This window comes from Pholcus phalangioides, unplaced genomic scaffold (assembly GCF_987345545.1).
Source record: "Pholcus phalangioides strain wild (caught in Gottingen) unplaced genomic scaffold, Ppha-v1.0 ptg000015l_1, whole genome shotgun sequence".
Classification (NCBI taxonomy): Eukaryota; Metazoa; Arthropoda; class Arachnida; order Araneae; family Pholcidae; genus Pholcus; species Pholcus phalangioides.
This window is the reverse complement of record NW_028301608.1, coordinates 92,501,214-92,526,815: the sequence shown is the minus strand read 5'-3', so window position 1 is coordinate 92,526,815 and position 25,602 is coordinate 92,501,214. Positions and strand designations below refer to the sequence as shown.

Here is a 25,602-nt window from a genome sequence, read left to right as displayed (position 1 = left end):
GAGAAAGGTTAAAAAAAAATTAGCCAGCGCAAAATAACAGGCAGTTATGACTTTGAGTGGTTAAAATGCCAAAACGAGACTTCATGAATGACGAGAAATAAAAAAAATTCCACATGCATTGAAACATATAAAAAACGATTATAAAAATTCTATTCATTAAAATTTTATTAACCAATAAAAGTTTTAATTTATGCATGTCCTGGACATAATGTTTTTCTCCCGGAATTCGACAAAAGTGTGTGGCATCGGTATCTGATTATGAAAAATGTAAACAAATAAAGAAAAAGCTTGAGCACGCGTTTACATCATGGTACTCGAGTATGCAAATGAGATAAAGAATTAGCATGATACGCTGAAATACACGCCGACGTGGAAGACTCTTTCTAGAAATACAAATCGGTCATAAACGCCTCGTATTCTCCAATTATGAGCGTCGGCTTCTTGTGCAACCACCATAGCGTAGCGGCACGTACTTACCGCCTATTGTGTTACAATAAAAGCGCGACCGAAAATCATCTAACTTTCGAAGCGAAGAGGCATTTATCGAACAATTTCAACGGCCTGAAGAATAAATTCGGTCGAATATCTATCTTGGGATCAATCGTGAAACATTTCGGTCGATTCAATTTCCTGAGCAACGAGAAACTTTCCACGTTCGGCGAGATCTTGACGCAGCAATTCAATTTCTACGCCTCGCAGAGACTTCGGAGGGCTTCGCAGATTTGGAATCTCTACACGAGGCTGTACACGGAGAAATCTGTGAGACACATCGTGTCGCGATTCGTCCGATCTCTACGCAGCCGCAGGAGCCAAAAATTCACGTTTTTATTGGGAGCGGCGCTGTTCAGCTGGGAGAAAGAGAAGATCACGGACCAAGAAATCCAAAGGTAATTGAAAGCCGCTGGAAGAGTAATGATCTCGATAAAAAAAAAAAAAATCACTTGAAATTAGTGCTGGTAAAGTTAATGATGTTTGTGTGTTAAATGACATAAATGATCATTTGTGTATAGCGTTTTCCTTTCTTGTAGATTTTTTATTGAGTTACTGAGACACTATTAAACATGATTCCTCGTTGCTTGAAGTGTAACTTTCTCTACGCCACCAAAATCGATATCCTACAGTCTCGTTATCTGTCCTCGATGGTCTCCAAGAAAGCTGGCGTCAAGAAAAAGTTGCCAGCAAAAGATGAGAGACACAGATTCAACTTTATAAACATACAGATGCTGTCTCAGGGTCTTCATCGTCAAATATTTGAATCTGATTCCAGTTCTGAAACCTTAAATGAAAGTATCGCTAAAAAAGTTGTTAATCACTTGAAAGCGCATGAGATATGGGGCTCGGAAACTAGCACGTTGCCCGATGTTGAATTTCTGCTTCCTCAACTTAAAGGACCGAACATTAGCGAACATTTCCGGTGCTTAGGAGAAGAAATAGGTGGTGAATATAAAAGGCTGTTGCTGGAATTGTCGCAAACTGATCTGCCACCTGTTCCTAAAGAGTGGAAATTTGTGCCAGGATGGACTCGATATGATCATCATGGAAATGGATCTGAAGTTCTGTTCCCACAAGAGCAAGCAATTGTGTTTGATGTTGAGGTTTGTGTGAAAGAAGGACAATATCCGACTTTGGCCGCAGCAGTTTCGGATAAACATTGGTATCTTTGGTGCAGCAAGAGATTGGTTGAGGATAATTTTAATTGGTCTGATGGGATATATTTATCGGATCTAATTCCACTGGGAACAGAAAAAGAAGTCAGTGATGGGAAGAATGAGGAAGCAAAGCTTATAATCGGACACAATGTGGCATTTGATAGGACGTTCATGAAAGAGCAGTACCTGTTGCAAAGAACTAACTCGTATTTTGTGGACACCATGTCTTTACACATGTGCGTATCTGGTCAAACTGGATTACAGAGGGCAATGTCAATTGCTAGCAAAAAGAAAGAAGATAAGAACAGTGACTTTAGTATACCTTTTGGTTGGGCTGATAGAAGTTCCTTGAATAATTTGGCTGATGTATATAGCTTGTATTGTGATGGTGCTGTCTTGGAAAAAGCAGAGCGAGAAGTTTTTGTTACTGGCACACTGGATGAGATACGGGACCAATTTCAAAATCTTGCCACATACTGTGCCCGGGACGTACTCGCTACATACCAGATACTGAAAAGAATAGCACCCATGTATTTTGAACGATTTCCCCATCCAGTGTCATTTGCTGGATTGCTAGAGATGTCAACAGTGTACTTGCCTATTAATCAAAACTGGGAACGATATCTGAGAGACACCCAAGACGCTTACTCAGATTTGCAGAAGGAGCTGAAATTATCATTGATGCACTTGGCTAATGATTCGTGTGGCCTCCTCCATGACTGTAAATATAAAGAAGACCCATGGTTGTGGGACTTAGATTGGTCAGTTCAAGAAGTGAAGTTTAAAAAACATGGAAAAAAGAGTAATAAGGGTACATCGCCAAATTCTAAAGTTGTGAAAAAGAATGATGACTTGTCTTTCTCGCAAACACCAGAGTCAGCCGGAAGTAATCTTGACAAACAATGCCAGGAACACACTGCTATGGAATTCATCCATGAAACTAGTACGACTTTGAAGAAAATACGCCCGTTTCTTCCAGGGTATCCAGCATGGTATAGAGAATTGTGTGATAAAAGCAGCGTGGGCAAACAAAACTGGGAGCCAGGACCGAGTCTCATTAGCACTCAGATGAGATGCGTACCAAAACTGATGAAGTTGACATGGGATGGCTTCCCTCTTCATTATGATGTGAAGCATGGATGGGGCTATCTCGTGCCAAAAGATCTGGAGCATGAATTTCTGGAAAACAGCAATTTTCCTCTGTCTTCTTTCTTGTCTATTTGTGGCGTTGGGGGAAAAAGTTTGTCAGAGTCTGTCAATGATTCGGAACCAAATTGGTCTACTTTGAAAGAACCAAAAGAAAATTCTAAAGAAGAATCTGAACTGTGGCAAACCGTGCTTCAGTCCTCATCATCAAAAGATGATGGTACAGAGGATAACTTTGAACAATATAGGATTGGTCCTTATGATGTTGGTATCCCCGGATGTTCATTCTACCGTCTTCCTCATAAAGATGGCCCTCATAAGCGTGTTGGAAATCCTCTATCTAAAGATTTTCAACCGAAGTTGGAAGATGGGACTCTGAGTTCGTATAGCAAAGGTCAAGCGAGTAGAGCTTTAATTCTTAGCAAGATGCTATCTTATTGGAAAAACTCCCACCAAAGAATTATTTCACAGATGGCAGTGTGGTTGCAAAGCAGCGAGCTTCCGATAATTGTCACTTCCCAAAATGGTTATGATGAGAGCAGTTGCTATGGTGCAATTTTACCCAGGATGGTTCCAGCTGGAACCGTCACTCGGAGAGCAGTTGAACCAACATGGTTGACGGCCAGTAATGCTTATAGCGATCGTGTTGGTAGCGAACTGAAATCGATGATTCAAGCACCTCCGGGATATCATTTTGTTGGTGCTGATGTTGACTCACAAGAACTTTGGATTGCTGCCATATTAGGGGATTCAGAATTTGCTAAACTTCATGGTTGTACCGCGTTTGGATGGATGACATTACAAGGTAAAAAAAGTGCAGAAACAGACATGCACAGCCGAACAGCTAAATCCGTTGGTGTCACGAGAAACCAAGCTAAAATTCTGAATTATGCCAGAATATATGGTGCTGGCAAAGCTTTCACTCAGAGGCTTCTCATGCAATTTAATCACAGACTTTCACCATCAGAAGCAAAAATGAAAGTTAAAAAAATATATTCAGAGACGAAAGGCACGAGGAAATCGATATTCGAAGAGAAATTAGAAAATTCTGATCTTTTATCGAAAAGAAATTCTTATTCACAGAAGAAAGTCTGGGCTGGTGGGAGCGAGTCTCATTTGTTCAATAAACTGGAGCAAATTGCAGTTTCATCTAAACCTAGAACGCCAACACTTGGCTGTTGTATCAGCAGAGCTCTCGAGCCCAAGGCTGTTGACACCAACTTCATGACGAGTCGAATCAACTGGGTGGTTCAAAGTTCAGCTGTGGATTATTTACACTTAATGCTGGTGAGCATGAAATGGCTATTTAAACATTATCAGATTGATGGCCGTCTTTCAATATGCATCCATGATGAAGTGAGGTTTCTTGTCAGTAGTGAGGATCGATACAGAGCTGCTCTTGCTTTGCAGATAACAAATTTGTGGACCAGGTGCTTATTTGCGTACAAGTTGGGTATGAAAGACTTGCCTCAATCCGTTGCCTTTTTCAGTTCTGTGGATATAGACTTGGTACTTCGGAAAGAGGTCACAATGGATGCTGTTACGCCGTCTAATCCTCATGGCTTGGAGAAAGGATATGGGATCCCGAATGGAGAAGCTTTGGATATATATCAGTTGCTTGAGAAGACAAATGGCCATCTTGATAAAAATCTGACTGCTTCAGAGGAGACATTAAAAAACTCCGATTCTGTATCTTATGTTTTGTGAATTTTTTTTTAATGTGAATTAGTTGTACCAATAAATTTGATTTTCAACCCATATTTTTATTAATTCTCATCGAAGCATTATAAAACGTTACAATAATGTATTGAAATGGTTTCAATAATTCCAAAGGTTTTTGTTGAAACAAATGCGTAAAGCAACATTTCTCTAACTTTTGCCACCTGTGGCTACCATGACTTTTCCATAGTTAGTTTGCAGCTTCCTAGTATAGCATCGAAAAAACCCAAATGGGAGTACATGAACGCAACAACTCATTGCGTCATCCATGATAAAAATTAGAGAAGTCCCTATGACTTACAAATCAGGGTTTAAGGTTTTTAAGCTAGCTAAAAAAGCTTTAGCAAAATGCTACAATTCGAATGATTAATGAATGGATGTCTACTCGTTTTGTACTTCCTGTATGAATTTTTGCGAAAGTGGCTACTACTACATTTGCATTCTAAGATTTTCTTTCACATTTTGCGAAAAATACGACCATAGCTTCAACCCTGCTTATGACACTACTTCAAGAACCAATGGTGTAAAGAAGTACCATATGAATAATTAAAAAGATGGACAAGCTCCAATATTTGATTACTCAAAGATAAAAGCTAATTTAAAGTTGCCCCCTCTTTTTTTTAGTTTTTTTTTTTTTTGTAGACATATTTATGGTTTCATTGTTATTGTTTTAATTTTTTACATAAATACAAGATGAAACAAAAAATCAGCCAAGGGGGTCTAGAGACCCATACTGGATGATACATTGCAAATTTATAATTAATAATAAGGAACACAGTTACTTATTAGTAAACAACATCAATGAACTAAAACGGAAAAACAAAATATTAGAAAAACACATACAAAAATTAAAGAAATTGGTATGATATCATGCAGCCACCTTAGGCTGCACTTATAGTGGAGCGAAGAGGTATTTTTCGAATTTAAAATAGAACTTACAAGAATTGTGGCTAGGAAGAAAAAAAAGCATGGGGTGGAGGAAGAGGAGGATACAGAAAATGGCAGAAGGGGTTGTTAATTGTAAGGATGTGATGATTATCCCTCTGCAGAAGAGCGAAAAGAAAAAAAAAGAGAAATAGATCAATCAGCAAGTAATGAAAATCAGCAGATTGAGATGGAAACACACAGGTTTGCCCAATTTGCACACCTAGTTGAGTGATGTCTTTCTTTCATCCACCTCACTTTTCGAGTATGTGCGGTGTAGAACAAAACAATACAATTGTTTTTTCATCACTAGTCTCTATTATGCACTGCTGTACCTTTTGATCGCCGCATCATGTGCACGGCCTTACGCAACCTTTGAACTATGCAAATAGATGGAGATATGGCCAGTTTCTCTGAGATGGGAAGCGGGGTGTGTCCGGTTGTCAAAGGTCATGTGGGCATCTGCTGGGCTCTGATTGCAAGGATCTGGATTCAAACTTTATTGGTAGTACAGTGGTATCAGCTGAAATAGGTGTTCTGTGGTTTTCTAACTTTGGGGGTGTGAATGCACAAGCCCATCTCCCATTTGACAATGCCTCTCTGCAGAGAGCATGCAGACCTTCAGCCTTCAATAGTTGGAGTAACTTCGAAGGCTGGAAGTACAAAATATTGTACGTACAAATATTGTATTGAAGTACAAATATTGTAACATGAAAATTAAGGCATTTGTAATTTTTCACTTAAAAATATGAAAGACACATGCAGGGCCATTTTAAGAGCATTATGGGCCCCTGCTTGGCAAATTTCAACCAGTTCCCATTTTTGTGAGGTTCCTTACCCCTTGGGTTAAGACAGCACTGGACAGATGGCAGTACCAGTATAATACAAAACAAGAGTATAATTCTCTAAAAGCATTGGATCACACACACAGCACGTTTTGGCATGTCAGTTAATTAGAAATTCTGTAGAGGAATTTTTTATGCCGTGCATGTATGGGGTTAAATAGTAGTTAGAGTTATGTTTCTGTATGTGCAAAAGAAGAATCCTGTATCAAACTGCAAATCATTGGCATGAGGGTTCAGCAGCCTACTAACTTCATTTTTTGAAAAGTCTCAACAAAATACTTACGGAAATTGAGGAGTGAAAACAGTGGATGGAGTCTGCGCTTAAAACAACTTTTGATTGATCGAGAGAGGAACTTCATCACATCACTAGGCAAATATGCTAAGGATATGCTCGTTCAAGGAAAAATGTGAGACATAACACAGTAAAGTTTGACACACGGGGGGGGGGGGGGGGTGTAGCTGCTCACAAACATTTTTCTGTGCCTCTCGTTAATGGTCATCAGTTGGGTGTCCGCCATTGTCACCCGAGTTTACATTAACATAACAGCCTACACAGACTTTAAGGCACAGAAATAAATAGCTCCAGCTCACTATGATGCCCCTGACGAAGGCCACTAGGAGTCATGATGCACAGTTTGAGAAACACTGAACTAAGGGATATAGAGTAAAGTGTTCCATTGAGAAATCAACTTTGACAAAATATCTGGGCTTGCCAATGCTAAAATAAGCAACTTCTAAGGAGGCGAGATATCTCCTATCTATATGTGTTACTTGGAAGACTAGATATAAACAGATTTTCAGTATGCCCTTCAAACCCACTGGGGCTGACAGTCAGCCTTCTCCAACAAAGAGTTCTCTAATTGGGAAAAAAATTGGGGAATCTACAATATTTTTGGCAACTTTACCACACACCAACTTCAGGTTATATACCGCCATACTGCAATTTCCAACCAGTAGAGTTGGGTGGGAAATGAAGATTCCATCCATCCGTGGTCACCCCAGGCTCGGTAGGTAAAGAACTTGCTTCTGAAGGTCTATGCCCGGATTCAAATCCATGAACCTTTATAGTGGAAGACGAGCATCTTACCACTGTGCACCACTGGGGCGCTTAATATTTTTGGCTGGTGTCTAATATCTTTTTCAATTTGTGAAGCTCTGCAGTAATTAAATCTTGAGTCATGCAGGGAGGTGGTTTAATTATTTGTTTTAAGTCATCATTTCTATTCATATCCATATGCCATCTTTAAAAAATTATTTTTTGTTGACCACGTTATATTTTATAAATACTTAGGAAAAAACACATGGCATGCAGCAGTCTATAATCTGTAGCCACTGTGGGGGTAGAGTGGTCATAGTGATGGACTCGCATCAAAAGTACCCAGGTTTGAGCCCCGCCATCGCCACAGTGGTGGTCAGCTGAAGTTGGTTTTCTGTGGTTCTTCCAACTTCGAGCCAATCTTCCTGCTAAAAAAGTCTAGCCACAGATAGCAACAGGCCTGCAATGATATAATTACGCAATAATTACACTTCACTCCAAGTTAGAAAAATTGATGGCAGATGGTCGCACTACACATAAAAGCATTACACAGAAACAAACTTCATGTTAGGTTCACTACACGTACACACACATTCCAACATGTGCCAATTTGTTGGAAATACCACAAAAGAATATAGGCAAGATGTATGTATGGTTTAATAGTAGTAGATGAATCTGTGCTAAGAAATTTAAATATTTCGTATGACATATGAACTAGAGTCTCTTGGACCATAAAGACCTGTGTGATCGTGCAGGGTTGCCAAATCTGGGTTGAAAGTGCGAAAAATAACTGTTGGCTAAAAAAAATCATGGTTCGGGTGCCAAAAGTATGTACTGTGCATGTAGAGATTTTTTCTTCTGCTGCCCTTTTATAAGAACCATGTATTCCAAAGTGATAATAAAGTATAAGCTATGCCAATCAAAATCCTGGAATATTTTGCATAAACCAAGCAATGTATTAGCTTGGTTATGTTAGCTAATAATATGTGAATAACAAGATAATTTTATTTTTATTAATATTTATGTATCCAAAAATTTCTTATAGGAGTATCTGCGAGTTAGATTCGTTGCATAGTCACAAAGATGCCTGCTCGGAAATGCAAACAATTAAGGACAGCAAATTTGCTGATAAATTGCGTAAAGAAGGATGGGAAGCTGTAATTCAGAAAGAAACTATCCAGTTATGGAGGAAATCTTTCCCACAATCATATTTATATGAATATAAAAGTTTGTTCATTTGCAAATATATTTCTACCTTTAAATGTATTAGAGTCATTATATTTAGTGTGTGTGTGTGTGCTTATTGCATCAATTTTTTTTTATCAATTTTGAAGTTGTAATTTAATGATATTATTAGGTAGTATTAGGTTGAACAGTGGCATCAGAGTCAGGAATTCTGTGGGTGCTCAAGTGTCCCATGGCTATTACCAGATTTTCTTAATTTACAATGGACAGACACCCATTTCTGACTGTGTCTCGGAGACAAAAGTTCTGACTTAATTGTTGTGGATTAGCTTCCAACAATATAGGTTAAATTGATATTTTTTAAAATATAGTCCTTCACCAAGGGATGAGTTTTGGCTATTTCATGTCACATCATGTAAGACGGGTTTATTTAATTCTTTTAGGTAAAATGATTGCACGTGGAAAATCGCTCATCAGTAGCTGAGCTTTTATGATCAGTTTGTCCTTTTAGAAAGAAGTAGAATTGCCTGTAGTGACATGGTATGCTGCAGCCAAGTCTCATTTTGTGGTTTGGACTTTTTACTTCACCTTTTTTAAATGAAGGTGACACGGACAGAGCCTCAGAAATAAAGATCGCCTATACTAAATACTGAAACATGTTAAACCTAAAAATTTATGATTTTATTACACATTTAGTTTTGAGCACATCGAGGCAACTGGTTTTCCCATATAATTTGAAAGTGTTCACACATTTGCATCATATTAATCTTCAGATATGTTTAAAGTAAAAGTTTGTGTTTTGCAATATATCAACTTGATTTCAATGAAAAGTGATTATTTTTATAATTCTCTTAATTTCATTATGTCTGTTATCATTTCTAGTTTTTGGAACCTTCTTTGATGTGCCTGCTAGAGCCTTTTTCAGCATCCAGGTAAGTTAGGAGGCAATCACGAACAAGCCTCAATTGCATTGCATTAAAAAAAGTATAAGTAATAAAAATGTGGAATGAAAGAGCATTTTGAAAACTTGAATTCATTGATAGCTTCTGCTGCTGATGAGTATTTGATTGGTTTTTTGTGTATTAAATACATCAATTTTGATATTTATATTGTACCCTCCCTCCTCTTTTTCAGACTGATATTGAATACAGAAAAACATGGGACAAATTAGTTATTAAATTAGATGTTGTAGATCAGGAGGATAATAGCAATTGTGAAGTTGTTCACTGGGTGATGCATTATCCGGTAACTAATTATTATTTTTACTTATCAAATTTTGTACAAACTTAACAGAATATTTTTATATTGGTGTGATTTTCAGGTATTTAATTCATTAATTTTTGTCATTACAGTATCCAATGTATAGCAGAGAATATGTCTACATTAGGCGTTTCATGGTATGTATACTTCTTCTGATAACTGTGTTCATATTATGCTATATATGGCTCATTCCATAAAATACAGAACAAAAAAAATTGAAAGTCAGTTGCATGACCGACTCAGATTTTCTTCAAATTTTGTACACATACAGGTACTGTTGAGGTATGAAAATACTCAAATTTTCAATGACCTGCTCTGGATATTTATGGAGCTACATGAATTTAAATTCTACAAAACCATTGAAAAACCATAAAAAATGGTACAGTGGCTGTATTGATGCAATATAGGAATTTATTGCGTGAGAAACAAAAAAAATATGAATCGTCCTAGGCTAAAGCCCTGTCAGCCCAACTCTTGTGGTGGCTATGACAAGCAGATAGAGATTTCAATTTCAGTGGATTTAGAAAATCACATAATATGTGTAATATGATTATGGCTTTCAGGCATATTCAAGAAATCTGATTTTGGCAGTCATTTGATTTAGAAAAGTGATATGTCTGCTACACATTAAAAAAAATTTTACCTTTGGCTATTGATCACTTAATAGAGCTGAGCTTCAATTGAAATCAGATTGTTATTACCTATGTTTGATAAACGTCTCACTTGTGATGAGCATTTAACATTATTGATTTCTATTCACGTTCTCTTCTTTTAAGGTTGATCCAAAGACAAACACCATGGTTTTAGTGTCAAGAGCTGTAGAACACCCTTGTTGCCCAGAAAGTAAGAAATATGTTCGTGTATCAAACTATTCATCAAAAATGGTAATCAGACCGCACACAACATTTGATGAGGTAAGTATTAAAACCTTATTGCATGTATTAATATTAAACAAATAAGCCATAATGTACATGCAAGTTTCTATTAAATGCCATTATTTCTTGACAATTGCGCAATCTTTGGAATTTAGCTTTTGTAGGTTTTCCTTATTAAGATGGAGAATCTACTAAATTCAAATAACATGATTGATTGCATAGATAAGACTGACTTTTTTGAATATGATAAGTCTGCTTGCAAAATATCTCTATTGAAATTTATGTTTCTCCATTTACGTACAAATTCAGCCTTATCTCTTACATTTTAAAATGAATATTAAGAATAGGGTAAATCTCACAAAATCCTTGGTTCAAGTTTCTTTTACAATAATTTATAATAAAAGAAAGATTTTGTGAAAGAGAAGCTGTGTAGTAAAAAGTAACTTATTCAAGGATGTGCCATCTTTATTTAAAAATATGGAAGACGAATGGCAGCATAAGCAAGAATGCAAAACATGCACAATTCTGGCAATATAAATAAGTTAGAGCTTCAGAATACACTGAGAACACACATTCCAGCATGCACCAATTTATTAAACATTCGGTAGAGGAATGTGTATGACGTGCATGTATGGTTATGCAGTAGTAAAAAATAACTTGAAATAAAATCCCACAATAAAAATATTTCGCTCAGATTTTTTAGCTCGGCAACTGTTGCATGTGCAAAAGACTTTTTATGATTCTGAAGTTGAAGTTATTATGATTGAGCAACTGCTGAATAATTTCATGAAAGATTGAATGTTTAGGAAAATATTGATTCCACAGGTTCATGAATAAATGGTATTCGTAACAAATAAATCATCATTGTAAAGTATTAATTCATTGATCTCTTCCTATTTAAACATAATCCTTGTCTCTTGTAAAAAGACCTGTTGCTGAAATACAGCGGAAATCATAGTACTAATCTCACTGAATAGAATTGGCTTAATTATTGTTCTGGGAAAAATTATTATGTTGATATGCTATTTTTTTAATGTGGTTAAATCTTACTTGAATTTGATCAGTGATTCTTTGATCTTTGCAGAATGGGTTTGATTATATTTTGACTTATTTTGATGATCCTCAAGCTGCCTTTCCCTCAGCTGCTTACAATTGGATGGCCTCATGTGGTAAGAAAAGGCCAGCAAGAGGCCTCATTGATAAAGAAGTATTAGCAATACAGTAGGCCATTCGCTGTACTGCAAAATTTTATATAGAGTTGGGCCTTATTAATGCAAATCTGGTTATAATAAAATTCCAATTAACACGAAACAGATTTGTTATCACATCAGTCAATTTTCAGTATAAGATCGAACAATACGCTTTACATGGAGGATTAATAATCCACTGCCTGATGTAATCAAAGGAGCCGAAAGTGAAGGCAAATAACAAGGGAAAAAGCCATGAAATCCTAACACGTCTCGACACATTATTTTCCCTTATCATTTGCTTTTATTGTTGGTTCCTTTTTTTTAATGCGCATAACACACATTTTTTTTTTTGGATGAGACCGGGTGATGTGAAAAGATTTTTCAAGCTGCTTGTTTTATATCTTTCAAAAGTGCAATCTTTTTGTGAAGTTCTGGCTTTTGAAAAGGCATTCATTTAGAACTTTGGAACAGTTCGAAACCTTTTTGGGACCGTGACCCAAATTACTATGAATCAAATTACAATGACTCGAGGGTTCAGTCTAGTTAAAGTTCGATTTTTTATAAAACAATAAGATATAATCAATTAACTATTGAAAATTATATTAATTATGCATTATTTATATAGAAATTAACTAACATTAATTATTTCACTAACATTACTAATAAAAACAGATTACTAATTAATGAATTAAATTGATTATTATCCTACAGACTTAACAGACTAATTTTTTTTTTCTGGGCTAATACCCACAAAGATCAAAATACAACAAGACGTTACTGCAGTAAGCATCCCCAAATAAAATTGATCATTTAATTGAAAACTCTTTTACTAATGTTAAAAATTTATTACAAAATTTTCATAAATACAAATCTTTCAGTCACCATGGGTGAAAAAAAATTGTGTCAGCATAACATGCTGGAAACAAATGTAATTAAATTGATATTTAGCATAAAAATAAACTTTACATTTTCTGATTACTGAACATTCAATATAATATTTATCGTTGTACTATTGAATTCAGTCTTAGGCTAGAAAAATCTTTGGTTCTTGAATTCTAAAATCTCTTGAAATCTTTAAATGATTTCTGATAGATTAGAATATTTTGTATGTAGCATGAAATACTAACAATAACCATTGACTTGATGCAGCGTTTCTGAAACTTTTGTCACCCGCGGCTCCCTTTCTCAATTCATGGTTCATCTGCAGCTTCCCAGAATAGTTTGGTGGGTATTTTCTCTTATAAAAGAACCACTTCAAAGCATAAATAGGCACACAAATCTATATCTCCAGCTTGTCACGACACCCTTGACAAAGGTTGGAGACACCACTAGGAGCTGCAACACACAACTTTGAGAAACACTGCCTTAATGAATGAGAATTGGCTAGAAAAGAAGGGATCATGAATCCAATCTTACGGCCAAGTATGATTGATATCATGGCTCAGTCATTGAACAACACTGTTTTAAAACAAAATCAAACGCTAGGTGGTGGGTGATCCCTTTGGTTGAATTCAAAAGTATCAAATAGTTCCGTAGTTTACCTTCAGCTTTTATGCTACGCTCTATTCAATTTTTATATTTTACGTGAAACATAGACCTATATTGTCCAAAATAATTCTGTAGGGGGGGGGGGGGGAAGAGCAGGAAATTATTTTACAATAATACTAAATACGTATTCTTTGTATGACATAGTAACTTTAAGCATTACATGCCATTAATGTATTCCCAATGGGAATTTTCATATTGAAAAAAAATATTTGAGGTTTTTGACGTCACAGTTTAAATCGTGGTTTAAACCAGTGATTCCCAACATGGGCGTTAACGCCCCCTTGGAGTGATGGAATGTTCCGGGGGCGGGGGCGCTAGAAGCTACGGGTATAACATAGGATCCTATGGGTTAGATTGCATTGGGGGTGATGGGAGGGAAAAAAAAAATTTCTGAAAAAGGAGGCGATGGGACAAAAAATATTGGGAAACTGGTTTAAACTATCAAAAACTGCCATGCATCAAAAACCTGCCAACCCTAGCCATAATATGGGCAAACTGTGCAGAGGGACTAGTGGTGTAACATGGTTCTTTTGCATTTTGAAAATTATTGTGTCATCAATTTGATATTCAGTTATAAATTCATTCTTTTTTATAGGTGTTCCAGATTTTGTTGAACGACTTCATGAAGCAGCTCGTGAATTGCATTATCAACAGAAGAAAAACAAATCCAACTTAGCTCAGTCTGTGTCCACAAACCAGTCATGCGCTACTGCTGATGTTGAATATGCATATTTGTGAAGCTTGTCCTTTTAATGATTTGAAAAGAGAAAAGATGGCAAAGTTATTTTATATTAGATGGATAAATGAACTCTGATCTTGCTCATTGTTCTCTCATTAGATAAAATATTCGGATATGAATTATATTCATAGATTATGTACAAATAATTTTTCTAGGAATTTTTTAAAAAATTGTTTTATATGTCTTACAATTATCAATGCAATTAATTGTCGCACGTTTTTTCCTATCATTTTACTACTGATTTTATGTTTTGATGATGATATTTGAAAATCTTGCATAAATTATATCAGCATTAAATTTTGAGCTTTTATCAGAGGAAAATTAGGGTGAAGAAGTAGGTTAATCATTATAAAAAAATATGCAACCAATCTCGTTTTTCATTTTGGAACCACACATTTTAGCAAACCTAGATATGAATATAAAACTGATAAATATGTTCTTGGAGTGTTTGAATCTGTGAATTTACTAGTTATTATATGATTGTTAATTAATCTAACCTTGACTGAGTGGGTTAGCACAATGAACTATAGTTCGTAATCTGGAAATGTTATGAAAACAGCCATTTTTTTGAATTGGCTCTAAACTATAGGTCACTAGCTAATTAACCCTTGTCTTCATAAAATGATTATATTGCAATTGAAATGATTATTAGCTGCTACTTGTTTTGCATGAAGAAATTTCGCAATTTTAATCAATGGCGTTGTTATGTGCTTTGTGTCACATATTTTCTTCTTTCAAAGGTGCATCTATATACGCTTACTCTCTTTGATCATAGAGCAGTGAATAAGTACCCAGACTTTGCTTTTCTTTTTTCTCTCCCCACAATCCAATTGTGATTATAGCACCACAATCTTTGCTATAAGAAATCCAACAGGTGCAACTCTTCAGTCTTTCATGTACTGCCTGTCAGTGTGTGTGGCCAAGTTTGATGTTTGTTTAGTGTGCATTGTTTGGTTTGCAATAAAATATATCATGACATCTCCGTTCACATTGATAGAAAATTTCGGGTCAGCAAACCATTTACGGATAACTCATAGCATGCAGTGTAAACACACATTATCTATACATGACTGATCAATATAAATTGTGGATCTTTTCTTTCTTGAAGGTATGGTAGGCTATTATTACTTAACCATACATGAACCTCGTAAGCATTCCTCTGGGTAATTTCTAACTTCAGTGATACCTTGGCTAACAAACGCCTCGGCTTTCAATTTTTTTGATTAACAAAGATTATTTTCCTGATTTTTCAGCCTCTGGTATAATTTGTTTGAAATATGTTTTATAATGTTTGCACCAATCATTATCAGAATTACTATCACTCGAGCCCAATTAGTTAAAGTTGGAATATTTTTCCAGATGTACCTTCACTTCTCTTTCTGAAAGGTGTTGAACTGTTTCGTGCAAAATTAAAAAATCAGCTAATAGGAAATGCACTGAAAAATAAAAAAAGGAACCTATAATTTTAGAGCAGGCTTTCTCTTTCAGTGTAAGACTTAGAATCAAACTGAAAAGTCTGAACATTCCAGGAGTTTATCTTTTCCATCTGCGTGCATCAGACACAGAAATGAGCTGAACAAATCACAAATGGATGGGGGCACTTATGAACTCAACTGGGTTGTGTCAACACCAGCTTTAATTGGTTAGTGTTTTACACTTTATGAAACACTTAGGGCCACAACTATATGCTTTGTCAGCTGGGACAAGAACATATTTCGATGCTCCCTTAAAACGTTGAAGAGATTAAAGCGTCAAATTTGTTCCCCCTTTGATCCACCACCTGATGTGGTGGACCAAACTACTGCTCACAGCCCCCCACAGTGTTGTGACCCTGGAAACACAATTTAACTTTTCTGCCATAGTTTTATTATAGTTAACTAGAGAGGCTCAAAATAAAATTGATCAAAAATGTATATTTTCAGTTTTGCTTACCGTTTCTTTGGGTTAGAAAACACCATGTTGAAGATTCATTTACGTGGAAAAAAGTTTAATCCTTTATGTTGTTTGCACTCCACATACACACAACTAACTTACTAATATTTTGAATATTCCAATAACTATTTTGTAAGATGTGAACCAGAAATATTTTTCGATCCAACCCAGAAGTTTTGTGAGCAGATATGTTCTCAAGACAGTACACCGTCTTGAGAACATAGCCTTGTAAATTGTTCTTTCCCATTTTTTTTGGGTTACTTGTACATGTGTATTGTTAAAAAAAGAAAACAATAAGAATAGAAATACTTAGTTTCAGATATCCACGGATATACATACAAATTGCTACGACTGATGTTAAAATGTCCAGTTTTCTCCTGTGGGACATTTCTGAAAGGAAAAAAAAATAGAAAAGATCACACACATCCCACGGGCCTCCTTGACTCCCAGCCCCCCATGTGGGGGCCCTGGTGGTGTACATTGTGTAAAATGAAAAGATCTTCATCTTCCTGTATATTCTCATTTATCAAATTTTGAAGCTGTTCATTTTAGCCTTTGAATACTTTTTTTTCTCATAACGCTCTGTGGTGTGTTTTGAAAAAAAAATTATCTTGAAGTTTTTGGCAGTGCCTGGAACAAATTAAATAATTTTCCATAGAAACTTACGGGAAATTGGGTTTTGCTAACTACCATCATTCCGCAATGAATTACCTTTGTTGGCAAAGGTATCACTGTAGTGAGAATGTGCATTCTGAGTATATGAGTTGTTAGAGTTATGCATGTTTTGTGTTGCAGCCATCCGCCTTAGATATGGTATGATAGGCTAATAACTTTTCTAATGAAACAGTCAGGATTTAGCTGACACACAGCATTCTTTGTCTCTTTAAAAGAACTCAAATTGTGAAATCCGGACATTTTGAATATCTTTTGCAAATAGGATAATTCTAGTCTCATTAGGATTGTTTTCTTCGGTTAAAATTCTGATGGCATTTTCTACTATCTATCAAGAGATGTTCATTAATGACCTCAGGTTTTAAGAATTTCATCCAGAGACTAGTCTCCTTTTAATCATAAAAAACCCAACTAATTATGTCATTTAAACTATGTCATGTCTTTGATATTAACCCTTAAATTCTTGATATATATATATTTTTTTGAGTTGATAATTTTTTTCATAGTTAATGACGTGTGCGTGGAAAGCCAGAAAAATTATTTTAAAAAAATCAATTTCAAATTGTACCGCTTATACAGGACCTTATTGAAGATGTGTAAAGCTTCAAAAGAGAGAGAGAGTCGCTGATGAAATAAATGCATTGAAATAATATTACTTTCCAAATAAACATAAGTATATTTTTGTGATTAAGTAAGTAAGAAAAGTTAACTATGGTAAGAAAAAAAATTTGGATCGCAACTGTTCAAGGTAAAAAAAGAAAAATAAAATTTCAAAATCACAGCCACACATGCTCTGCAAGAGTTGTTGTCGTCATGGATTGGGACACCTACCAGCAAATTCAAAATGCAAAGCATATGACTTCACCTTAAGTGCAAAAGCGATTCTGAATTTTTATCTTTGAACTGGTTATAGTAATGAAATCTTTGAACGTATGCAAAGCTACACATTTAAGAGTTAATCCTGAAAATGAATTAAACTCCAGCTCAAGGTTGCAATGTCTTAATTAACTTTTGAAAATCTTTTAAAGGGAGCGACACCTGTATGCACTGAGAGGAATCATAATCAATGTATGTTCAAAGCTGATAAAAATGATATAACTTGTATTTTCATGCTCATTGACTCCAGTCCTGTAGATTGCAATGAATTTTAATTTGTGTGTTTATCTCGATGGTAGAGACTAGTCTATATACACTACAGCTATGTACTCAAAAACGACTAGTCCTTATTGCAATCTCTTTTGAAGAGATTTTTTTCCCCAGTTTTTTATACACTGGTTTGATACTTTCTGTGCCATAAAAAAAATTATACTTTCCATAGAATCCTGTTCAGAAATTTTATGAACGACTAAACTTACTTTGCCTAGTCATTATGGGGTGAGCAGTGATAAAAAAATATATACATCAGTTTCCTGTGTTTGCGTAGAAAATATCCATGTTTTACTGTTAAGAAACTGCAGCACATACTCTTAAGAATGAATTTATTTCAAAGTAAGCTTAGTTTATCATGGAAATTTGCAATTTGCAATGTTGTGTTTCTTTAATGCCACTTGTTTGTACTATTTCAACCTGACAAGCTTTTCCCAACTATTGAATTCTTTGTTATCCTGTGAAATGCAAAAAATAATATATATAGAATTAATGAGGAACTGTATGAGAAATTATTGAATTATTTATTCACCCTAAAACTGAATTATAATGGTAATTTAATTTTAATGAATATTTTCAAATAGATTGATGATTGTCAAGTTTTTTTTTCTCAGTCAGATTGGAGGAAATAAAATGTTTTTTTACTCAGATTTTTCACGCAGTTCTTTCTTCTTGTGCTTTAAATATCTTCATTTGATAGAGTGAAGATTGAGCATTTTCAGTTTCTTTGTCATTAATCATAAAATTACCTCCTACTATGTATTGGGGTGGAGCGAAAAAAACTTCTTGAAATTGGTATTGCCCAAATCATTATACAGTTTCGAACTGGCTAGAACAAATTGCCTCCAAATTTCAGTCAAAAATATTACCATCTTGAGGTTCCACATGTCAAGTGAATATTTATGGATGGGTTACCTATCTTTTAACATGATGAAAAACTGCTCTAGTGCAATGGTTCCCAAAGTGTGGGTCATCACTCCATGTCGATGAACTGGGGGTGGGGGGAATTCGCAAGAGAAGAAAAATTTTTCATTTAAAAAATATGCCCAAACTAAGAAAATGCCTTGACTCAGTTACCTTAGCAACTAATTTTTGAAATCAAATACTCTACTGTTCAGTTTTTCTTTTTTTTAGTGCAATTTTGATTTGCTTAATCATTTATTTCACACAAAATGACAAAATCTTTCTGTAAGAAAAATAGGGGGGTCTATCTGAGAAGTGATTCTGATGCAGATATGAACTAATTGGGCTCTAAAGACAGTTATTTTTATGAAAATTAAGTGCAAATTCAGCTCAACGCTGCTTTACTATGTTAGCGCATGCATTCATGTCAACTGAAGTTTTTGTTAGCTGAGGTATGACATTAGTTCGGAGATAGATATTGTGAAGTTGTAAATCATCATTGTATTGGAACTTAAAATATGTGATTGAGCATTTTCTTTTCAATTGCCTCTAGAAATTTAGCCATGACACTCAATGAACTTCACTTGATGAAATAAATGTTCAGAGCAGTTTTGTTCCGGATTGAATGGCCCAATATTTATTGGAATGCCAGGTTCTTTCAATTACAATTGGCTGAATGAATGAACGCCAGGGGCTCTGCCACCGGACTTATCCTGTTGCCGAGATCTCTTCCAGCCCAGCTTCGTGGCAGTCTGGAACAAAGTGAATGCACCTAACAGTCTGAGTGTGTAGCTAGTGTTGTGCTTGCTAATTCATCTATACTTCAAATTGTGAGTGAGGTGTAATGATTGAATATTTGTTACGTTGTAGGCCTGTTGCTCTCTGTGGCAAGACTTTTTAACGGGGAGATCGGCTCACATTCGCGCCTTGAAGTTGGAAACCACAGAAAACCAACTTCAGCCGACCACCACTGTGGTGCCAGTGGGGCTTGAACCCGGATCATCGCAATGCGAGTCCGTCACTCGACCACCACAGCGGCAATTACAATTAGCTGTATTTTTGGAATAAAAAAATTGAGAAACTACGATGATATAATTTAGCGTTTATGTTGAGCATTGTATTAGACCAGGGCCTGACAAAAAAAAAAAAAAAAAAAATTAGGCATCGCCCAATTTTTCTTAGGAGTTAAAAATGACATTTTGCTCAAGAAAAACAGTCATAAATAATGTTTTATTTTACTTTTCCCCATTTTAAAAAATAAGGCATAATGAAATCAAAAAATTTTGTGTCACTTTTTAGACTACAATTCAGAAGTTGACCCCGATTCAGCAACCACATTTAGGACACCAATATCAATTTTCTAGTTGCCACAGCAACCTGGGATTTGTCCAGTCTTGTATTAGACTCTTGTAGAGAAATGCTGATCACATGATCTAAATTTTTTTCTATTTATGCACATGAATGTTTTTTTATGCTGATGACTGAAAAAAAAAAAAAAAATCAAATTTATATACATATAATCTTCAGTTATCTTTGCTTAGAATGATTCATAATCAAGGTGTACACTGACTAATGACGTTTCTAAAATTGCCAATGGAAAATGAGCTTGACACCAAAAAACTTTTATAAGCATGAAATTTGAGACCTTTTGCCACAAAGCAGAATGTTTTGCATTGTTCCACAACAATCCCTGCCCCAACTGAAAATGTTATACTGTGGAAATTCTCATAATACAGTGGAACTTCAATAACTCGCACCTATTGTCAATTTAAGTAGATGTCAAGTTAGTGAGGGGTTTTTTCCATTTTATCTTACCAATTTTTTAAAAATCATTTACATATGCTTGTATATTGAACAATTTTATATTCCATCATCCACAAATTCATTAAATTTGATTAAATTGATCCGCAATTTTTTCTATGAAACATTTTCTTTTTAAGAATAATCCTTAATTAGGTGAAAAAAAAACATACTTTTTTTAATATTGCTGGAGAAGATCTGTTATTTATGAATGAGCAGTGCAATTGTCCATAATAACTTTCCTCCTCACATTTCAAAATTTAGCTCTCAATCAAAAACGTCTAAATCATCCACATTTGAATAGGGCAATCAGTGATTTCTGAAAATGTGAGTTGTGATAACTCAGTAAAAATCGTGGACGACTTAAGAAAGATGTCGTTGTCATGTGTTGAATTAGAGAAGAGACGTTTTCCCCAATTGAATTTAGTGCTGTACCAAACATGAGAATAATAAATGTCAATTTACCTAGGTTGCACTGTAAATGGTGTTTCTACACTAGAGCAGGACTGGACAAACACAGCAAAATAAATCTAGGCACAAGAATAATATTTAGGTGCCAAATTGTTTTTTGTCTAAAGAAAAAAAAAAAAAGTTCCTTTTGACTTTTTCAGGGCACTGACCCTTTTGCATGTTGGTGGACATGCTACTATAAACTCCAAACATTTTGTGCTGCACTCAGCCTGCAATTTAGTAACTACCTAAAAAAATTTGTGGTGCCAATACCAATTTTTTTAGTTCACATGGGATTTGTCCAGCCCTGTACTAGAATTCTTAGAATTCTGTGACTTAATCCAGTTTTTGATTCTGCTTCGGAAACCATTTGATCTTGGCTTTTTTTATCGAGCATGTGATTTACCAGTATTGCAACCATTGTGATATTAATAGAAAGATAAATCCTTTTCAAATTAAACTTGCGTTTTCCTCTATAAGGGAAAGTTCCCAAAATCCGCCTCACCCTCATCACTGTAAAATTAATGCTTTCATAATGGGTTACCCATGTTGTAGTCAATCAAAATAGAATGAAATAGACAAACTTTTTTGTAATCTTTCTAACTGAGCACAACTCGTCTATTGAAATCTATGGGCAATTTATTACCCAGTGAGTTGTGCCAGAAGTGTGTGTGTACCTAACAGTCTGAGTGCGTATCTGGTGTTGCATCTGATTTCTCAATGCTGCCATCTATATTTCAGAAATGAAGTGTAATGATTGAATTAAATTTTTACAGTTTATAGGTCTGTTGCTCTTTGTGGCAAGACTTTTGAAAGGGGAGATCAGCTCACATTTGTGCCTTGAAGATGGGAACGAAAGAAAACCAACTTCAGCCAATGGTGGGGTTCGAACCTGGGATCTCACGATGCGAGTCTATCACTATAAAAAAAAATGTTAATTAGTAATGCCAAAACTTTATTGCCATGGTCCGACAAATTAAAAAACAAAATTGGAGTCATATTTCTTAGAACGCACAAGCATTTTTTTTTAAAAAGTAAAAGAATCCTCATACCCCCATGGTACTGACATAAATTTCAAAATGTTCACGATTCTAATTTAACACACGTGGTATTGAAAACTATCACATTTGTTTGACTTGAATTTAAAACTAGTTCAACTAAGGGCCAAGTGATATTTCTGAGGCCCTACCTACTTTGCCACACAACTCCAGTTGTATATCGCCATACAGCAATTTCCAACTAATGGAGATGGGTGGGAAATGAGGACAGCCATCCATCGATGGTCATCCCAAGTTGGGTAGGTAAAAACTTGTTTCTAATGTTCTTAGGCCAGATTTGAACTCGCGGACCTTGACAGTAATGTTCATAGCAGAAGACGGACACTTAAGTAGGCACCTGGAAACTTCAGGTGCACTGAAGTTTCAACTACACTTTTTAGGTCCCCATGCATTAAGAATGCATTGGTTCGACTTTCCCCTGTTGTGTGTAGAGAGTTACAGATTGCGGAATCTTTTTCAAATTTCAAAAATGTTCAATATTTTCCTTCCCTTAGCTAATTAAGTTGTTTCTTTAAGTTGGTGAAAAAATATAAAATGGGGGGGGGGGGGGGGGGAACGAGATAAGGGACGTGCCTATTATCAGTTACGGCTGAAAATCATCTGCATGTGTGTATATGTATTGTCATGTAAAAATTTTAAGCAAAACTCATCTTTTCGCTCATCCCCAGTTCACCATTAAGACAATTTTTCATGGTTTTTTTTTTTTGTTATAATGAAAACTTATTCTAAGTTCTCTAAAACGAATGCTCTATTCCCCAAGAAAATAAAACATTTCACTTTTGCCTTAAGAAAAACGACCATGGCATTTGAAAAGCTCTCAGGACTAAATAAGTATGTTGTTCAGAGACATGCCCAAGAACAAGAGCCGACTCAAAATTTACAAAAAAAATATTAACAGAAAATGTAATATATTAATCAATTTGTTAATTTAAATGTTTTTTTGAAGGATGGTAACTCAAAATTCCACAAGAAAATTTTTGTGCCCCCTCCGAAGATCAATCTTGCATACGCCCCTGGTGGTGTTAGCCCCGGAACAGAATGTTTAACTGTTCTGTGACGAGCCCTGGGATTGTTCTGTGGTGAAAATCCAATACACATGTTTTTTGCACTTTTTCTTAAAATTCTTCCAAATTGTTTTGCGGCATACAATTTGTCATCACCTGGTGCAGACCAACCACGCTTATGGAAAATTAACCAAAAACAGATATTCAAATTCAATAAGTACTAAGTGACCACAGCTCCTAACAATGCAAACTACTAAGGAAATGCTAGACATCGTCCATTTACCTAGAGAATTTCTCCTCCAAGTCATAACAGGCTTAAAACATCAATTTCGTACCTTTCACTCAATCGGAATTAGCTAAAAAATTTGCTCTGAAATTAATAATGGATATGCCATCTTTGAAATAATGATGGAACAACAAATCCCCCTTTCCTCTGACAACAAGCATTTAACCCGCTATAAAAAAAAAAACACCAATATTTCAAACATAAATACCAGCATAGATTACAAATAGTTCAAGACACACAATGAAAAGAAACAATAACACACTTCAATAATATTATGAAATACAAAATTTTAGTTTCCCTTATTTATTCTGATGAAATTACATTTCACTTCTTTGCTTTCTTAGCCTGCTTTTCTTTCTTCTCGGCTGCTTTTGCCATCTTGGCCTCTTTCTTTGCAGCCTTTCCTTTCAAGGGTTTCTTGGCATCCTTAGCATCGGTTTTCTTTGCCTTCTTGTCATCTGGAACCTCGATTCCTCGCTTCTTCATCAGCAACAACTCCTTCTCTTTCTTCCTCTTCTCGGCGAACAGGTAAGCGTTACGCTTGTGAACGGCAGCATACGGATTCAATCGCAACATAATTCTGATGTTCTTCAGAGGATTCTTCTTCAGCACAAATTTCTCAGCCTGTCCCTTTGCTGGCCTGATGGCCCGGCGGATCTCGCAACTCTTCAAGAGACGACTCAGGTCTGTGGTGGTCATCTTGGGCATGGGGAGGTTGTAGTTCTTCTTCTTCGTAGACCCTTTCCTCCAGGTGCCGTACAATTCATCCAATGTGCGGAAAGCTCCCTCGGTCCAGATAATGAAGCGACCGACATGGCCACCGGGTGCTATTCTCAGCAGGTTCAGCTTCTCGACGTTGATGGTCTCAACCCCGGGGATGTTCCTGAAAGCCCGAGTCAGTCCGTTATCCTTCTTGTAGACAACAACCGGCCCGAGACGCTGGATTCTCCTACGGTTCCTCATTTTACCCTTGCCAGCTCGGAAACGCTTGGAGCTGTAGACCTTCTCAATGTCATTCCAGGCCTTGATCTTGCGGAGGAGCTGGACAGCCTGCTTGGTCTTGGTGTACTCCTGGATCTTGTCGGAGACGACCAGCGGCACCTCGGGGATCTCCTCGATGCGGTGGCCCTTGGACATCACGAGGGCAGGGATGCCGGTGGCGGCGATCGCTGAGCAGATGGCGTAACGGCGCTGGTTGATGTTGATCTTTCGGTGCCATCTACGCCAGGTCTTCGTCGGGGCGAACATCCGACCCCCGCGACACATGTTGCCGAAAGCACCTTGGCCAGATCGGTGGGTGCCACCACCTCGGACACGTGGGATACGAGCGACGGCGCGGCCCGTTCCCCACGATTCAGCAGAGGTCTGATGACCGGCTTCTTTCGACACGGCGTAGGGATGTCGGCGATTCTTGGCCATATCGTTGTGGATGAAGCTTACGATGTCAGGCCTAATCGGGGCCCTGAACACCGCTGGCAAACAAATCTGGATGCCCGATGGTTCGTTCTTCTCATTGTACACCGTTATGAGGGGTCTAGCCGCGGCTAAAGACATACTTAAGCAAAAATTACTCACAGTTCTTCACGAATAAGACTCAGTTCGGTCAGTTTTAGATGCCGTAAATTTCCGTACAAACCACGAAACAGCCACGAGGGCGAAACGACTTTGTGCAGCGCGTGCGCAGTGTTTAGCCTTTGAAACGACCAGCGGAAGAAAAGATTCACAAGCGATGAGGGCAACAGAAAAATGCTTCCGGAAATAATTTTTGTGAAATAAATAAATGAAAAAATTGGTGAGAAAAATTAATAATTTATAAGCTCTCGATTTTTTAAATGACAAGTTTTGATAGTTTTTTTTATTTTATTTGCCAGTGTCGATTCTCACCTGCGTAAAAAGCTTACCATACGTCACGCATGGAAGTTTTCAGATTTTAAAAATTCATTGTGAAGATATAAGTTTCACTTTCTACCATCTGGCAATTTTTTAGAGATTTCTGCAATACTTAGTGATTTTGTTTGGTTAATTTCGATATTATTTTCGGTGAAAATTGGCAATTACCCTAGAATTCAAATTCCCATGTTTTCAATGAGGATATGGTCAGAATGGTACCAATTCCACTGTGTCAACACTCCACATCTCTTGCTGCCATCTACCCATGCATCCTTCATGAGAACATTGATGAATCACAAAGAGGAATACAGAACTCAAGCCGTCATCTATTATGTAGAAAGTGAA

At 36.3% G+C, this 25,602-nt stretch overlaps 3 protein-coding genes across 3 annotated transcripts; 2 read left to right on the top strand and 1 right to left on the bottom strand.

Annotated features, from left to right (window-relative positions):
• Window positions 1-247: 247 nt before the first annotated feature.
• LOC149077050 (stAR-related lipid transfer protein 7, mitochondrial) lies at window positions 248-18,516 on the top strand. Its single transcript, XM_089244787.1, has 8 exons — window positions 248-887; window positions 8,365-8,546; window positions 9,387-9,436; window positions 9,639-9,749; window positions 9,857-9,901; window positions 10,541-10,678; window positions 11,724-11,808; window positions 13,973-18,516. The coding sequence occupies exons 1-8, from the start codon at window positions 427-429 to the stop codon at window positions 14,113-14,115; spliced, it is 1,215 nt and encodes a 404-aa protein (XP_089100913.1). The 5' UTR covers window positions 248-426; the 3' UTR covers window positions 14,116-18,516.
• Window positions 935-4,544, top strand: PolG1 (DNA polymerase gamma, catalytic subunit tam). The gene has a single exon (XM_089244786.1). It carries the CDS (start codon window positions 1,062-1,064, stop codon window positions 4,500-4,502), a length of 3,441 nt encoding a protein of 1,146 aa, XP_089100912.1. The 5' UTR covers window positions 935-1,061; the 3' UTR covers window positions 4,503-4,544.
• A 5,118-nt stretch (window positions 18,517-23,634) lies between the features above and the next one.
• On the bottom strand, window positions 23,635-25,065 carry RpL4 (ribosomal protein L4). The gene has a single exon (XM_089244785.1). It carries the CDS (start codon window positions 24,919-24,921, stop codon window positions 23,692-23,694), a length of 1,230 nt encoding a protein of 409 aa, XP_089100911.1. The 5' UTR covers window positions 24,922-25,065; the 3' UTR covers window positions 23,635-23,691.
• Window positions 25,066-25,602: the final 537 nt, after the last annotated feature.

Coding starts and splice junctions, on each gene's coding strand:
- PolG1 (XM_089244786.1), top strand. CDS start 1,062: ATGATTCCTCGTTGCTTGAAGTGTAACTTTCTCTACGCCACCAAAATC.
- RpL4 (XM_089244785.1), bottom strand. CDS start 24,921: ATGTCTTTAGCCGCGGCTAGACCCCTCATAACGGTGTACAATGAGAAG.
- LOC149077050 (XM_089244787.1), top strand. CDS start 427: ATGAGCGTCGGCTTCTTGTGCAACCACCATAGCGTAGCGGCACGTACT. Junction 888..8,364: donor ACGGACCAAGAAATCCAAAG/GTAATTGAAAGC, acceptor AATTTCTTATAG/GAGTATCTGCGAGTTAGATT. Junction 11,809..13,972: donor CAATTGGATGGCCTCATGTG/GTAAGAAAAGGC, acceptor TCTTTTTTATAG/GTGTTCCAGATTTTGTTGAA.